This window comes from Microtus ochrogaster, linkage group LG1, assembly GCF_000317375.1.
Source record: "Microtus ochrogaster isolate Prairie Vole_2 linkage group LG1, MicOch1.0, whole genome shotgun sequence".
NCBI classification, from domain to species: Eukaryota; Metazoa; Chordata; class Mammalia; order Rodentia; family Cricetidae; genus Microtus; species Microtus ochrogaster.
This window is the reverse complement of record NC_022027.1, coordinates 3,633,862-3,650,169: the sequence shown is the minus strand read 5'-3', so window position 1 is coordinate 3,650,169 and position 16,308 is coordinate 3,633,862. Positions and strand designations below refer to the sequence as shown.

General features: G+C 60.1%; 3 protein-coding genes across 7 annotated transcripts in view; 2 read left to right on the top strand and 1 right to left on the bottom strand.

Annotated features, from left to right (window-relative positions):
* The window catches only part of Cbarp (CACN subunit beta associated regulatory protein), an 8,770-nt gene extending 3,561 nt beyond the window's left edge, over window positions 1-5,209 (bottom strand). Inside the window, exons 1-8 of the mRNA XM_005359082.3 lie at window positions 4,926-5,209; window positions 3,228-3,327; window positions 2,998-3,137; window positions 2,831-2,895; window positions 2,306-2,450; window positions 1,285-1,456; window positions 1,019-1,147; window positions 604-817 (exon numbers count right to left, since the gene is read on the bottom strand). Coding sequence (XP_005359139.1) covers window positions 604-817; window positions 1,019-1,147; window positions 1,285-1,456; window positions 2,306-2,450; window positions 2,831-2,895; window positions 2,998-3,137; window positions 3,228-3,320 — 958 coding nt within the window. The 5' untranslated portion in view covers window positions 3,321-3,327; window positions 4,926-5,209. The remainder of the gene's footprint in view (window positions 1-603; window positions 818-1,018; window positions 1,148-1,284; window positions 1,457-2,305; window positions 2,451-2,830; window positions 2,896-2,997; window positions 3,138-3,227; window positions 3,328-4,925) is intronic.
* Window positions 5,210-7,981: 2,772 nt separating this feature from the next.
* Window positions 7,982-10,896, top strand: Atp5f1d (ATP synthase F1 subunit delta). The gene is made up of 4 exons (XM_005359078.3): window positions 7,982-8,250; window positions 9,109-9,262; window positions 10,252-10,340; window positions 10,483-10,896. Exons 1-4 carry the CDS (start codon window positions 8,110-8,112, stop codon window positions 10,603-10,605), a joined length of 507 nt encoding a protein of 168 aa, XP_005359135.1. The 5' UTR covers window positions 7,982-8,109; the 3' UTR covers window positions 10,606-10,896.
* A 2,282-nt stretch (window positions 10,897-13,178) lies between these two features.
* Midn (midnolin) overlaps window positions 13,179-16,308 on the top strand; it is a 9,896-nt gene continuing 6,766 nt past the window's right edge. Inside the window, exons 1-2 of one of the 5 annotated variants that reach the window (XM_013350713.2) lie at window positions 13,179-13,397; window positions 14,738-15,341. In XM_013350713.2, coding sequence (XP_013206167.1) covers window positions 15,106-15,341 — 236 coding nt within the window. In that variant the 5' untranslated portion in view covers window positions 13,179-13,397; window positions 14,738-15,105. Of the gene's footprint in view, window positions 13,398-14,625; window positions 14,649-14,737; window positions 15,342-16,308 lie in introns of those variants that run through there. The other 4 variants (XM_005359075.3, XM_005359076.3, XM_005359077.3 and 1 more) reach the window with 4 other exon arrangements.

Genomic DNA, 16,308 nt, shown 5'->3' with positions numbered 1-16,308 from the left:
AAAAAAAAAAAAAAAAAAAAGAGTGCAGAGGGATTAGCTGGGTAGTTTTGTGTCTGTGATTCCCTGCAACCGGGAGGGTTACCCGGAGCTCAAGGTCTGTCTGGGCCACACAGACTGTCTCACAACAAACAGCCATTCACAGATCCTAGAATTAGTGCAATACTGCCCCCCACCTTTTTTTTTTTTTTGAGGCAGGCTCTCATGTAGTCATGTAGCCAAGGGTAGCCTCAAGCCTACTACGTAGCTGAGGCTAGCTCTGAATTACTGTCCTCCTGAGTGCCGAGGCATGCAGTACCACACTGGGTTTATGTGGTATTGGAGGTGGAAGCCGGGGCCTTACCCGCTACAGGCCCTGTGACTGTTCTAATAAAGCCAAAGCCTAACCAGGCCAAAGGAGGTCCAGGAAGCTGTGGACAGCTGACGGGGAGCACCACACCAGTGCACACACGTCCTGGGAATGTAGGGTGGACACTCAGCCTTGGGTCACAAGTTACAGGATGGTCACCTGCCTAGGAGACACGCAAGCCCTGGGAATTCCTGCCCATTTGCCAGGCCTCCATCCAGATGGCCCCTGGCAGTCACGGTCACTCTGGGGTGCCTTACCTCTCGTGTCCAGACTGGACGCTCTCTGGCTGGACTCCAGCTTCCATTTCTTGACTTTGAAGTAGGGGCTAGCCCCATCCAGGCTGGCATGGCGGCGTAGCCGTGTGAAGAATTGCAGCACAGTGCCTGGCCCCGAGGAGCCTGTGCCCATCTCCCCAGGTGCTGCCTCAGGCCCAGGCCCGGCAGCCTTGGCACCCCTGGCACCTGCATCTAACTGGGGAATGTGGGGGGAGGCAGGGATGATTGTCAGGCATGGAGTCCCCCCTGGGTCCCCACTAAGCAAGGGATCACCCTTCTAGCTTCCTCTTTCAGGCTGGCTCTGCCCTCCTGGACCCTGTCTAGTTCTCTTCCCTGGGCTGGAGAGGAGCTGAGCACCCTCCCCACCAGCCTGACTCTTACAGGGGACCCTCCTCACCGAGGTGCCCTCCCCAGAGTCGCTGGAGCCAGAGGGGCTGATCTCCGAGAAGTCCACAGAGTTGTAGGGATCACCTGGCAGGGCAGAGCTGGGACCCACTGCGTGGCCAGTGAGGGCCTTCCCGGGGGGCTGTGAGATAGAGGGGTTGAGAGAGGACAAGAGGTGAGGGGGAGGTCCCACTTCCCCACCCCAGCCTGTCAGGACTCCACTTGGTACCCACCACCATTCTGCCAAGGACCAGGGCTGGCTGCAGCACTGACCCTTACCTGGAAAATAGCCAAGCTGTCTTTAGGGGTGGTAGCTGGGTGGGGTGTCGCCACTGAGCTGGCCTCGCCCGGGTCACACTCATGGATAGTAGCGATCTTGAGGGGCGGTAGGTGGAGGTGGGTGAGACGGGCATTCTTGAGGTGATGGAAGTCCCCCTCTGTCAGGGTATACCTATGTTGGGGGACCCCCGACAATCAGCTCTTGACAGCCCTTAGCGGAACATCTATTTTACCATCTATTCCCCATTCAAGGATGACTTTAAACTTCTGATTCCCTTGCCTCCCTCTGTCTACCAGGTACTGGGACCACTGCTGATTCACTTTTCTAGATCAGGTCTCTGTGTAGACCAGGCTAGCCTTGAACTCACAGAGCACCCTCTGCCTCTGTCTCTTGCCACACTCAACATCCCCCTTTTGGGTTTTTGTTTGTTTGTTTTTGTTCTTTGAGGTACCACTCTCAAGCCTTGGCTGGCCTTGAACTTCACAGCAATCCTCCTGCCTCTGCTGGCCACGGGCTGGCGATACAGGTACACACTACCATACCTGGCGTTTCCCTTTGAAGGCAGGTCTTGAAACGCATGTACCCATGCCAGCCATGGTTCTTTCTATGTGGGCCAGTCAGGCCTCAGATTTGCAACAATCAGAGCTGGAGCAATGGCTCGGGCGTTAATAGCACCTACTACTCTTGCAAAGGACCTGAGTTGGTTTCCTGGACCCATACTGGGTTACTCAGAACCACCTTCAATTCTAGCTCCAGGGAGATCTGACGCCCTCTCCTGGCCTCTATGGACACTTGCACCACCGTGTACATAAACACACAGAAACACATAAATAAACGTTTAAAAATAACTCCGGTAATCCTCCTGTCTCCGTCTGCAGTGTGCTCAACACATTAACCATAGCTTATACCTTAATATGATACTTACTCTCTATTACCTCCCTGCCAGCCCACACCAAGAGACCTGAGCCAGGGTCCCCAGCTTTCAGCACCAAGCTGTGACCTCCCCCTGGCTTCCCTCACCGGCGGCCCTTGTCCTGAGCCTTGCGGCTCTGTTCAAACAGGGCAGCCTCATTGAAGGACACGCGGCGGCCGGTGGAGCTGGTGGCTAGGAAGCGCTCTGTCTCCGTGTCCTGGCTCTCGGGGTCTTCCCCCCTGCAGTCGGGGTCTGTGAGGAGAGTCAAGAGAGGGTGGGCCCCGGGTGGGCCGCGCGTGTCTTGCTGCCAGGCAGGCTGCTGGGCAGGGGTGGGTCGGGAGGGGGGCGCGGGCCGAGTGAGGGCAGGACAGGGCGGGCTGGGCGGGGCGGCGGGCACTCGCTCATCCGCTCACACACTCACTCGCTCTCAGCACGCGCCTGTGCGCACCTACGCCTGGGCGTTAAGGAAACAGAGATGAGTCGGACTCGAACTGCGCCCAGTCTGGTGGGGGAGACAGACAGACAGACCGTCAGGCGGCCCGAGGGGGCGGGCAGGGGGCCGAGGGGCGGGGCGCGGCGGGAGGCACAGTCAAGTGCAGCTAAGGATGCTGCGGACCACGCGGGCCCCTCACCTTGTATAGGGTGGGTGCCGTTGTCCAGGTAAGTAGTGGTGGTCTTCTCTGCTTCATCCATGGCCCTGAGTAAGAAGGCGAGGAGTGAGCGGTGATGGGGATCCCCACTTGTGGGGCTCTGTAGGCACCACCTGGGCGTGTCACAAAGAGGTTCCCTGGGTATGCACCTGTTGAAGCGCTGGTGCACCTCCCAGCAGCGTTTGCAGAGCAGAAGAACGCCAGATAGCACCACCAGCGTGCCCCCGATGAACAGCGACATCACCACCACCAGCAGCACATAGTTGTCCAAGATGGGGTCGGGCTCCGCCTGAGGGGAGGGGGTCAGGTGCACGGGATGAGAAGTGTCAGGAGGGCTTTCTATTCCACCCCACCCCCACTTCCAGGAGTCACCACCCACCGTGGGGCGGCTGGTAGCATTGTCCCACGAAGTCGTCAGGGCAACTGTGGCGGTGGTAGTGGCCTCTGTGGCCATGGTGGCCGTGGGCTGCATTTTGAGGCTACAGGTAGGGCATAGAACCAGCTCAGGCTCAGCTCTGCCAGCCCCTCCCCACAGGAGCCCCTGCAAGTCAGCCCCCATCATCCCCGTGCAAGAGCAGCAGCTGCCGTCACTGTTGTGACTCATGGACAGGTGGGGCAATGTGAGCCACACCCCCCCACACACACACCCACTCCCTAGGGCGCCTGGAGCCAGGGCTTTTTTCCCAGGACCTCTCTTTCGCCATCTTTATCACATAGAAGGTGGCATCGCGCGCGTGCGCAGGAGTGAGTGCGTGTGTGTCTGTGTACAAGTGCCTCTCCTACATCCCAGCCACCTCCCTGGCTGGCCGGTGCGGCCGGCCCAGCAAGGTAGCCCAGCCATGCCCAGGAAAGGGAAATCACCCTTGGAAGAAGGGGACATGAAGTCCCAGAGTACATTCTGTCGAGATCCCAGGTGTCCTTCGGGTCTCAGGGTCTCAGGGGATAGAAAAGGAACTGAAGGCAACGCACCCGAGAGAGGGGCTGCACCAGTGACCCCCCCACACACACCCAAGTCACGACTCCAGAGGGAATGGTCCCCGTGCCCCACACTGGTGGGAGTGGAAAGGACAAAAGACGCTCATCTGTTCCTGGCCTGAAAAATCTGGTTCCCATGGCGACGGTGCGCAGGGCCGCGCCGGGGGGCGGGTTGCCAGGCAGAGGGAGGCGGGCGGGGGCGCGGGGGAGGACGCCCGCAGGGGCGCCCCGAGCCGCGGCCAAGATGGCTCCTCCGCCAGGAGCGTGGGGAAACTGAGGCTAGGGCATGTTTCGGATTGGGGTGGGGAGCAACATTCAGGAAGGGGCTGCTCAAAATTCCACCTGACTCATTCAGAAAATGGAGAGGATTCTGGGGTGTCAGGGGCCGCTCTGGCCAGCCATCCCTAGTTCCATAACGAGCTTGAGCACGCAAATACCTAACCCCATCGAAAAAGAGCTCGCAGGCTCCAGCGTCGCCAGTGCTTTCGGACCGCAAGGGAGTTTTGGGGAGACGTAGACCCAGATAAAACGAATGTGCCCCCCCCCCCCCCAAGGAAGGTTACGTATCCTCAGCGCTCTGGGGCTGAGAACGGCAGGCAACAATTTTGGCCGGCGGCAAGGGGCGCTAATGTAGGTCGGGCAATGAATTCAGGCTGCAGGGGGGTGGGGCATGGTAAGGATGGTGATGAGAGTGACAGGAAGATGGTGAAGATCCAAGGCGAATAAGGTGGAGTCATGAGGGCCAGCGAGGACGCCAGCGTAGACAAGGGGTCCCTACAGGAAGCCCCCCCCCCCCGAGGACCCGATGCCAGGTTCATGCGGATCCAGGAGGCCATGGCGACACTGCTCTCGCTCTGTCACTAGGGTAAACTGAAGCAGAGGGCCGCACGGGCGGGCTCCCTCTCCGAGCTGCCGACGGTACGCGGGGTGCAGGGCGGCTCAAGCCTTTCCCACTTTCCGCTCCCTCCCCGAAGCCACGCGCGATCGCGCGCGGCAGGACTGGTGGGTCAGGACGTGCCCGGGAGCTGGTCGCCATCCCCTGGCCGCGCATCCGCCCGCCCGTCCCCGCCCGTCCCTGTGCGCCAGGGCCCGCCGCGCCTACCTCAGCGCCGGGGCGTGCGGCCCATGGGCGGCGGGAGGGCGGGTGGCGGATGCACGACGCTCCCGGTTGGCTCTGGAGCTCGGTGGCCGCGGAGCCGGCGGAGAATTTATGAATGGAGAGCGCGGCGCGCGGAGGAGGTGTGCGAGAGAGGAGGGGCAGCGCACGTGACTGCGTTGGCGGTGCGCCCGCTCAGGCCCCTGGCTCGGTGCACCGGGTAACCGCCCGGTCCCGCAGCCTGACCGCCCCCGTCGCTCTCGCCGCCGCGTCTGGCTCGCTGCGTGCTGGCCACCGCCTCCACTTCCCTTCTGGCGGGGGCGGGGGGCGGAGCCTGAGCTCCGGGCGCCCCCTCTCGCGCCCGGGCGGCCCCGCCCCCCCCACCCCCCGCACCGCTGCACGACTCAGCTTACCTGGTGCTGCAGTGTCCCGGAACATTGTGCGTGGGCGCAGTGCGTCCTTCCCCCTCCCCTAACACTGGGTATCTCAAGTCTGGGGGACCCTAGGCTGTCTAGTTTCTCACCTGCCACTGGGGTGCTCAATTCCAGTATGTAGATCCCCGTAGTCTACAAGCCGTGAGGTCTATGTACATTTTTCTCCCACACGCCTGGCTTCGTTCCCCTACACCCCAGATATCCAATGATAACCACACAGCTCAGAACTTGCACACAAAACTGGTTGTGATGGTGCACACCTGCATCTGGGATATGAAATCAAGGGAATCAGGAGTGCAAGGCCAATCAAACGACACAGAATTCTAGGCCAGCTTGAGATGCCTGAGAACCCTTCTCCACCAGAAGAAGTGTGTGGCGCGATAGCTCAACAGACAAGGGTGCCTGCAGCCAAGCCCAAGGACCTGTGGTCCATCGCTGGGTCCCACAGGGTAAGAATACCTACTCCCACAAGTTGTCCTTCTACGTCCGAATATTTGCTGCCTCCTTGCCCACTAACTAAATGAATGTTTTTGGTTTTGGTTTTGTTTTTTGGTTTTTCAAGACAGGGTTTCTCTGTGGCTTTGGAGCCTGTCCTGGAACTAGCTCTGTAGACCAGGCTGGTCTCGAACTCACAGAGATCCGCCCGCCTCTGCCTCTCGAGTGCTGGGATTAAAGGCGTGCGCCACCATCACCCGGCTACTGTAGGAAGAATTTTAACTTGCATCTATAGAGGTCTGTAATGAAATGACCCATTCCAGACAATCCCTTGCAACCAATTATCTTTTCTTCCTGTTGATGTTCGGGTTCCCACCCAGGATCTGTCCCATTCTAAGCCCACACTCCCAGGACCTACCGGTGGAAGAGTCTGTCTTGTAGGTGGGCGCCTTACACTGATCTCTGGGACACCAGCCTCCTTTGATTTAGTGAAGGGTATTGACACAGGGATTCTTGTCTGCAAGTCACTATGTAGATAGAGCAGGCTGCCTCTTATGCTCAGGAGTGTCACCGCTCCCGAATTTAATACTAAATTCTCTATGTGTGTGTGCTTCGTGTGTGCGTGCACATGTGCGCACACACCAGAAAAGGATAGGTCTTCTGAAGCTGCAGCTGCAGGCAGCCGTTAGCGGGTCCCTATGTACACTGGGAATGGAACTCAAGTACTCTGGAAAAGTAGTACTCTCTCCAGCACCCTGGGTTTAGTTTTTCAAAAAGACTCGTTCGATGAAGTACAGTGGCCATGTCTGGTGGACAGAACAGGACAGGACACGCATGTCCTAGGTTTGGGTTCTTGCTTCTTGGAGCATTGGATCGATATGGGGTTCTGGGATGGGGATGTGTGTTTAAGAGCTGGAACATTCGTACAGGAAGCATCTGGAGAAAGGAGTGGAGTTTCTTGCCGCCCACTGCCCAGGAAAGTGTCCCAGTTATAGGGATTGGGAATCCGATGTCTCTCGTGGCGCTTGATTGAGGCCATGACTGCTAGGCTATTGCTTGGATCTGAGGCCCAGAGTCTAGAATTTGGAGAATCACAAAAGGAATCACATTCTCATCTGCCAGACCCCGGGTTCAAGAGTAACCACTACCCTCTAGCTGCCAGCTGCTTCCTTAAGGTTCAACACTGAATCCTTTAAATCAAGCCAACGATTTCCCTACTGTACACCCACCAACCCTAAACCTGCATTTTTTGTGATCCAACATGGGGTGGTATGGGCACCAAGAGCTCAGCAGGGGTTGGCACCTGCGTGATTGCGGGGGCGGGGTGGTGACGTCATGGCCGAGAGCGAGGCTGCGCAAACATAATAGACGTCAATGGAGCGCCCCACCGCCGCCCGCGCACGCTTTCCTGCGTCACGGCGCTTGGGGGCGGAGGCCCGCAGGGAGGGCGGGGACTGCGGAGAAGAGCAAGAACATCTCCAGGCTTCGCGCGCCCTCTGCCGGCTCCGGGGTACATGCCGCTCTGTTATCTCAATTGCCCGCCTCCCCTCTCTAGATACGACCTCTCTCCAGCATGCACCTTAGCCGGAATCATAAATTTGTCTTTATTTATTTATTTATTTATTTTTAGACATGTTTCCATTATGTAGACCTGGAAAGTCTTGAACGCATAGAAGCCCCGCTTGCCTCAGCCTCCGGAGAACTGTGATTAACTACACCTGGCATAAATTTGGTTTTTAAAAACGTATTCTGGTGCACTTTTGGAAATAGGTTCTTACTGTGTGTCGTGAAATTCGGTGATCCTCCTCTGTCGGCCTCCCGAAAGCTGGGATTTGCAGGAGTGTGCCACCACACCTGGCTGGTAGTCTAAATTTTAATTATCTCCCAACATATTACAGGTTTGCTTCTTTTTTACCTCGAATGCACTTGTCATCAAGCGGGCATCCCTTCAATGTAAACGTCCCCTCCTGCGAGCAGGTGTACGGTTGCAGACCAGCCTAACCGAAGGCGTCATTTGCAATTTGAAGGCGAAGAAAACTACAATTCCCAGAATAAACCACACTGACTAGGCTTCACCCATTCCTAGGCAGCATTGCAGGAGGTGTTGCTAAGGCAAACTAAACCTCCCAGAATGCCTAGAGCGCTCTGCCCCGCCCGCGACCTACCGGGAATTGTAGTGCACGCCTGCGTACTTGTGGGAACTGCGCCTCCCAGCAGGCTCCGCGCGCGTCGTCGTCCTCCTCGCCCTCCCTCAAGGCCGCCTCTCTGTCCCAGTGTGTCCGCTAACCGCGCCACCAAAGTCCGTTGTCGCTCTCGCCGCCATGCTGCCCGCCGCACTGCTTCGCCGTACTCCACTGCGCCGCCTGATACTCCAGGCGCGTGCCTACGCCGAGGCCGCTGCAGCACCGGCCCCCGCCGCCGGGCCCGGACAGATGTCCTTCACCTTCGCCTCTCCGACGCAGGTGCGAATTCACAGCCCCCTGGGTCTCCAAGTCTCCGACTTGACCCATGTGGGGTCACCTCTATTGAGCCTCAAGTTCTACCCCCACGGGGGCCGCATGACCCCCTACCCAGACTCCGCCCCTTGACGGAAACTTTACGCGTGCCTAAGACTCCACCACTTGGGGGTTCGCCTATACCTGAACCCCGGATTTTGCCCTCTAAGGTAGTGTCCCCTGGACTACATGCCCTACACCTTGATACAGGTCATCCAAGCCCCATTCTTGGGTGGATCACTGTATTCTAGGCCTTATGAACCAAGACTTAGGTGGTGTTACCTGAACCGTAGGATTCATCTGAACCACGGACAGAGCCATCCCCTTGGGGGTCACAAGGATCCTCCTCTCTACCCATGGAGGAGTCACCAGTACCCACATCCGGAGCTGTTCTTAGTGATTGGCTAGGCCCAGATCCTGCCACTGAAGGGTCGCCTGGGACTGACCCAAGCTACTTGTCCCAAAATGTTCACCTGAACCCAAAACCCTGCACTCCGCAGGCCCTAGCCAAGGTTCTGCCAACTGCACTTGGCCTCCTCACAAGGCCACCTAGGGTGTTCTTGCACTGTTCAGCCTTGTATAGCAACTCTTGAGGAGGGAGGACAGCCTTAGGTTTTCCCAGAAACCCCATCTCCAAGATTAGCATCGTGCCCAGCATTGCCCTCTTTCAGTCATCTCGACACTGCTTAGACATCCCATTTCCCAGGTGAGCAAGCCAAGTCTACTGTGGGCACTAGGTGGCGTCTGTGGCCCATCGTCCTACAGGAAAGCCCTGTCTCGGGGCACCGGGTAATGCCCACTTCCAAGCTCTACACTCTCTTGCAGGTGTTCTTTGACAGTGCCAACGTCCGTCAGGTGGATGTGCCTACGCTGACTGGAGCCTTTGGCATCCTGGCATCCCACGTTCCCACGCTGCAGGTCCTACGGCCTGGGCTGGTGGTGGTCCATGCCGAAGACGGCACCACAACTAAGTACTTTGGTGAGTGTGGCCCAGGGTGAATGAATAGAGGCTCAGATCCCCACAGGTCATGGAGAAAGCAAAGGAAAGACTTGCGCAGCTCACGGAGACCAAGATGCGGCCATCTGGGGCACAGAGAGACCTCAGCTGACAAAGGAAGAGACATACAGGTGGCTGTTGAGGAACTTGCTTCAGGGTAGGTCAGCTTTGGTGTAGGAAGGAGCCAGTCTGAAGGACCTATGTTTCCGGGTGGATGGTTTTCTCTCATGTCACCCCTTCTCCAGATGAAGGAGAGGTCTCGTCTCTTCTCATATCTTAGTATTTAGCAGTACTAAGGCTGGAGCCCAGGGCAGTGAGAAGCATTCTAGACAGGGGAGCCACCTGCAGCCATCCCTGGGGGATTCTAGCCAAGGGCTCCATCCTTACCACTCTATATAGTTGGTATGGGCAAGTGGCAGGGTGGGGGTGAGGACGAGAAGGGTGTATGTGTTGTACACACACGTAAAGGCACTGTCTTAACTCCTCTCAGAGAGGGACTGGAGTATCCCCCTGACCAAGAGCCGCGTCACTGCCCGGTCCACTCCCCAGCATTAGGTTTACAGGCAGCTCTGGCCAGGCCTGGCTTTCCCATGAGCACAGTAGGTGCTGCTTCTCCCAAGGGGCCCTGGGCCTTCCTGTTCCTTTCCTTTTTTTGTTTTTAGGGAAGGGTTTCCTATGCCCAGGCTGACTCTGAGCCCCTGATCCTCCCCTCCACCTCCTGAGTGCTGGGGGTGACAGGTTTCTGCCACGCTGAGGACTGAGCCCAGGGCCTTTTACATGACGGGCAGGTGTACTGCCAGCTGAGCCTTGGCCCCAGCGCCTCTTTTACACTGGTGCCTCCCAGGGCCTGGGATGACAGGTGTGCTCGAGCCACAGCTGGACCTCATCGCCAGTCTGTGGGGTCACCCTGGACTAGAGGCAGAGACTGTGGTGTCCCGGGGAGGGGTCTGCTCAGCCCTTTCTTCCCACAGTGAGCAGCGGCTCCATCACTGTGAACGCGGACTCCTCAGTGCAGTTACTGGCCGAGGAAGCTGTGACGCTGGACATGTTGGACCTAGGGGTGAGCAGATGTGGAAGCAGGTTCAGGGTGGGGGCGGGTACTGCCCAAGATTCCCCTGGCTGGTAGGGAGGCAGCTTGCAGGAGTGTGGATGTTTTTTTGCTTGGCCTTGCCTGGCCCTCACCATGGCCCACTCCTCTGCAGGCAGCCCGGGCCAACCTGGAGAAGGCGCAGTCGGAGCTGTCTGGTGCAGCGGATGAGGCAGCTCGGGCTGAGATCCAGATCCGTATTGAGGCCAATGAGGCCCTGGTGAAGGCCCTGGAGTAGGCGTGCAATGTCTGTCACCCACAGGGAAACTGAGGCAGGTACCAGCAGCTGAAAACTTGTTTCCTGAAATCCGGACAGTTGGCTGCTGCTGAAGTTGCCACCAGAGGGCAGCAATGCTCCAACTGCTGACTTAAGCGTCCTGATGCCTTGCCTGCCTTGGAGGTCTTTCCCCAGCCTTCTCAGCCTGGGATCCCCATTGCCTGGGAGAGCTGGCACTGCTTCCCCCTCAGAGCCTCCTGGACAGTCAGCTTGCCCCAGCCTGCCTCCATTAAACACCAGGAACCAACTGAGCATTCTGGTTTCTGACTCTGCATAGCACAAAGCTAGGACCCCAACCTCTGCCTGGGGCTCTTGTATCTGGGCCCCCAGAAGTGTGCAGACAGCAGTGGGTGGGGCACAGGCTGGCTGGCTGTTGGGCTGCTGCCTGCGGGGTTGGGTGGAATAGGCAAGTATTGAGAGCAGGGCAGGCAATGATGGATGTGGCTACAGCTGCTGGCCAGGCTCAGCACCCAGACCACCAGCTAGGCCAGGCCCTCCCTTTAAGGCCCCCTGCCCCACCCTACAGGCTCTGGGAAGAGGCAGGCACCACCTGCTCCCACAGAGGCCCAGCCCTAGACACACCCCACCTGTGGGTGGCCCTAGCCTGGCTGGCTACCTTCCCAGTCCCTGGTGTGGTTGGTACCTTCTTAGGCATTTTGGCCTTGGGTGGGGTGAGGTGTCACCAGTGCATCCCTTTCTACACCCCACCCTCACCCTAGATGGCCGGTTACTGTCTGACCTGCGTCCTCCTCAGGGGCCTGAGAGGGGCACCAGTTTGGGGATGGGAGGATGAGCAAGGTCAGAGCCTGCCATTATGAGGTCATCTGAACCATCTCGACAGGTGACCAGCATGCCAACTAGGGTCTGAGTATACCCTGTCACGTTGTATCAGGGCCCTCTGGGTGACTTGCCATGGCCACATGAGCCTGATCTGGGAATGAATGTGCTGGAGCCCTCCACGTATTAGCAGCCTGGGGGTATTCCCAGGTAAGCCACGGGGGCTTAGAGGTGTGCGGGCAGGCCTGCCCAGGTTCCACTCTGTTCTCAGGCTGAGAGCCCAGGTCTTGGCTGACAAGACTATTAGGGACCCTGTCAGACCAAAGACACAGCCTGGGCAGATGTCAACAGGAGCCCTTGGAATGGCCTGGCCTGGACGAGTGTAAAGTGTACCTTGTAGTGTGCGTCGCTCAGACCCTCCCACTCCTAAGAGGAGGTGTGAGCTTTGGGGCCAGGCCTCAGGATAAGACAGCCTGCGCTGGCTGAGACAGAGCCCAGAGGGCAGGGCCTGGAAAGAGCCACTGAGTCTTGAGGCTTCACACCTAGGGACATAGGAATAAGAGCTAGGAAGCAGGAAGTCTAGTCAGCATTTATTACGAGCTTCCAGCTTAAGTGTCCTGTCAGGGCCAGCCCACCTCACCTGCCACCAGCCCACACCACATTCTCTGTGATCCCTCCTGAGGCCAGCCTCACCTCTGACCTCCACACCTACAGCTCTGAATGGTAAAGGTCTCCCTACTTCCTGAACCAACCAACTCCTGCTCATCCCTCAGAGCTCCTGGGCCTCCAAGTGTTCTCTGGACTGGGAGTGTTGGGGCACACCTCCCTGCTTGGGGGCCCAGCATGCCTGTCCAGAGTGATCAGTCAGAGCAGGAAGGAGACCTAGGAAGGAACTGGCCTGGGAGGGGCCCCAGGGTAGGGTGGTGGAGACACTCAGGCCAGATAAAGGCCAGACCAGAAAAGTGGACAGGAGGTGGTAGAGCAGGGTCTAGAGTACCTTGAAGGGTCTGGCCCCATTCTGTCCACCTTCGGGAACACCCCCCCTCCCCCCTTCCCGCTGAGGCCACTCGAGTGGTGGCCTTGGCCAAAGGGCTGCTTTCCTGGTCCACAGGGTGGGTAAGCGTGCACTCCAAAGGCCAGTGTGTGTCAATGTATTCATGAGGTGATGACCAGGGGTCACACAACTGGGGGTGCAGGATGCCCGTGGAGTCTCTCTAGGCAACTGTTAACACCAAGGCCGATGACCTGGGCTCATTCCTGGGACCCATATGCACTGGGGAGAACTCCCACAGGTTAAACCCTGACCACGTGGGCCACAGCACAGTGCGTCAGGGACTGGGCTACTCACGGAGGTCACACAGGTGACTGACTGGCCTAGGCAGGTCAGGGGTGGTTGAACCATAACAAAAATGGCCTCTGAGGTCACCGGTAAAGGATGCAGAGGCCAGGCTATCAGGCAGCTGTCCGGGACACCCCACTGTCTGGCAGGTGACACTGCCCTGTTTTCCTGGACCCAGGCTGCTGACTCAGGAACCCCTTCCCGTCCCGCCCCCCTTACCCACGCGGGCGCCCCCAGGCGGAAGCACCAGGGCAGCAGGGAAGGGGGCGGGGCAGGGAAACAGGCCAGAAAGCCCCCACCCCCATGCTAATATGAGGTGTTTCAGAGTACTTGGGGAGTGAGGAGTTACCCCAGCCGATCGCAGCGGCCGAGGCACTGCCCTGTGGGTGCTGTGAAGCCCTAGGGCCGGGTGTCCCGGCCCCAGGCCAGCAAGAGGGGGGAGTGGGGGGTAGATGCGTCACCACCGCCCAGCCCCCCTCCCCTTGCCCGCCCAAACTCCACCCCAGGGAAGGCGGCGCGGATAAAGGCTCAGGGGCCGCCCGCCTGTCCCCAGACCGGCAGGGCCACCTCTCACCGCGACCTGCACGCAGGTCATATGGAGCAGTGGTGACCCAGGACCTGCGTCCTGCGGCTCCGGGTGAGTAGGGGCGGGGCTACACGAGGGGCAGAAGGGTCTCCACCCTCCGTGGACTCCTTAGGCTGCCCCACTCTTTGTTCTTTGAACCGTCTGCATCTAGGGTGCCTTGGGACGGGGAGCCCCCCAGCTTGTGGGGTAGGAGGGACCACGCGCAATGGACACCGCCCTGGCAGGACCGCAGCCCACGCCCGCCCCCCGCGCGCGCACTCCCTCTTTCCAGCCAGTGACCTTGAACTAGTTGCAAATCCAGACTCAGTTTCCCCGTTTGTGCGGTCTTAGACATCTCCGCTTGTAAAATCTAAAGGTTCTTAACGGGGCTTCTCCACCTGCAGATCTCAAAGTCTCTGCGCCCCTTTCCCCGACCAAAACGCACGGCACCCCCTCCCCCGTGACTCGGGCAGCGCTCCCGGGCGGGGACTGCAGAGGGCGCGCCGGGGCTGCTGACTCACCGCTGCCCGGAGCGGGGCGCGCGCGGGCGCAGCCGGGGACGCCGCGTCACGTCACGGCTTGGACGGGCGCACCTCGAGAAACGGGCCGACCCGGGATGGGGGGGGGGCACAGAAAAAATAGGGAAGGGTGGACTAGGCTGGAACGCCAAGTGGCACAGGTTCGGTAGGGACGGATCTAATCCGAGCCACGTCACGGAGCTGCAGGGCCCCGCCCAGGCCGTGGGTCCCGCCCAGGTTCTCCAATATCGTTGCATCCACCCACCCACCCACGGGGTGGAGGACTGGCCTGTCTTGAGAGTCCTGCCCGCGACCCTTGGCCACGGGGCTCAGGGCTGAAGCTGCAGCTTCCGCAGGCAGTTGCTTCCCGGACAGACCCAGTGGGGAGGCCCCACGATTTCCTGTTCCTCCCTTAGTCAGGAACAATGGTCGGCCCTCGGCTCTTCCCCAGACCTCTCCCCCTTGAGGAAGGGGGGCTGTGCTCGCGCGGAGGGTAGTTGGGGGGAAAGAGAGGTACCAAATCTTCGAACTCGGGTCGGCTCCGGTCCGGGCCCGCCCGCCCTTTGTTGAGAACTCTGGGCCTTATGAATGGCTCTGGGCGCGGGTGGGGGCGCGGGGGCGGGTCAGGAGCCGCATCAGCCCAACCCCCTGCGCGTCTCCATTGGATGCAGAAGAGACGGGGCGGGGTAAGGGGGGGAGGGTCTCGCTGCCACGTGGGGTAGCCCTGCGGCGATTCCCATTGGCCCGGGATCGCGACGGACTGGGCGATATGTGTGTGTTCATTGGCTGCCGCTAGGCCGGCGGAGTAAGTAGTGAATGGGAGGGGGCGGTGGTCCCGCCCATTGGAACGTTGATACATGATAACTTTTTTTTTCTTCGTACTTTCACCCCCAGATCTTGCGAGCGGCGGCTGCTGCTGTTGCTAAGGGAAGGGACGCGCGGGGTAGCAAGACCCGAGAGGATATCCAGCCGGGATAGCTCGACCCCTTCTGTAGGACCCTCCCTGCGCCGTGCCCTTGAAGAAACCGGATCGTAGACCCCACCCCGGGGCACAACCCACGGATCCCACGCCACCCCGGAGCACCACTCGGATTCTTGCTTGCCGGCTCGCTTGCTAACGTTGGGAACCTTCCCTAAGGGGCACACGCACTGTTCCGGTCCCTGAGCACCCGCAGAGTGGAGGAGGACCTCGTTTCGGCGGGGGAGTCCCGACGAGGATTGGAGGCGACCCGCGGCCCCCAGGCCTCCTGCGCTCGCCGGGGATGGAGCCGCAGCCCGGCGGCGCCCGAAGCTGCCGGCGCGGGGCCCCCGGCGGCGCCTGCGATCTGAGTACAGCCACGGAGTCGGCCTCACCTATGACCCTGGCGATCCACAGCACCACGGGGACTCGCTACGACCTGTCGGTGCCCCACGACGAGACCGTGGAAGGGCTGCGCAAAAGGCTGTCCCAACGCCTCAAAGTACCCAAGGAGCGCCTGGCTCTGCTTCACAAAGACACGTAGGTAGCGCGCCGCCCTCGCCTGCGCGCCCCCTGGCACCAGACCGCCCCCTCGGGCCCGGGCCCCGGGCGGAAACAAAGAGCGCGCCGCGCTGGGAAGCAGGGGGCAGCCAGACGGGGGGCGGGGGCGCGCCGCGCGCTCTCGGGCGCCCTCTGCGCGGCCTTACTTGCCTAGGGCCCCCCCTCCCCCGACAGGGTCTGCACAAAGGCAGGAGCGCCCCGCGGGGCCCCAAGATGCACGGGAACTACGGGGGTGGCACGACAGACGTGGGCCCCTGGGATGGCACTGGGAGGGGTCCAGTCTCTGTGCGCCTTGGGGGGGCGCACAGCCGCCCCCTCTTGTGCCCGCGGTCTCGCCGCTTCCGCATCTGCTCGGCGGCCCTCTCTGCGTCTGGTTGTCTCCCCATCACTTACGTCTCTCTGCCCCCCTTTGTTCTCGTTTCCCCACACCTCCCCCAATCCGGTATTTAAATCGCCTCCAGGCCAGGGAGTCTCCCCTCCCCTCATCTCCTCGCGGGCCTCTGGGGACAACGCAGTGTCCATCCCCAGCGGAGGGGCCCTGGTGGGGGAGGGGCGAGGGGGAGGGTCTCCTTTGTTTGAGCAGCAGACTGTGCCGGGGAGGGAGGGGGAGAGCCCGGGTCGGCGGAGTCCCCGAAGGCCTCTATCAGAAAGGGCCGGAGCCCCGCGGCGCCCACAAAGACGAGCCCGGACAAGAATTGGGGAGTTGTAGGCAGGAGCTGCCCAGGAGGGGGGCGCGGGGGAGGGTGGCAAAGAGCCCACGGGGGTTCAGGTGATGGAAAAGTCTTGTTCCTTGCAGATGGGAGGCTGCTTTAACCTGGAATTCAGTCAGCTGGTTAATGGGGAGGGCTCACAGGAGTGAGAGGCCTCCTCACCCGCACTTGGGTCTGGGGAGCGGTAAGGGTGTGAAGCGCTCCCTTGTCGTCGTCGTCCCGTCCCCCCCCCCCCC

Excerpts from the sequence above, each read along its gene's own strand:
- Atp5f1d (XM_005359078.3), top strand. The coding sequence starts at position 8,110 with ATGCTGCCCGCCGCACTGCTTCGCCGTACTCCACTGCGCCGCCTGATA. Across the intron at positions 8,251-9,108 it reads CCTTCGCCTCTCCGACGCAG|GTGTTCTTTGACAGTGCCAA; the intron begins GTGCGAATTCAC and ends ACTCTCTTGCAG. Across the intron at positions 9,263-10,251 it reads CACCACAACTAAGTACTTTG|TGAGCAGCGGCTCCATCACT; the intron begins GTGAGTGTGGCC and ends TTCTTCCCACAG.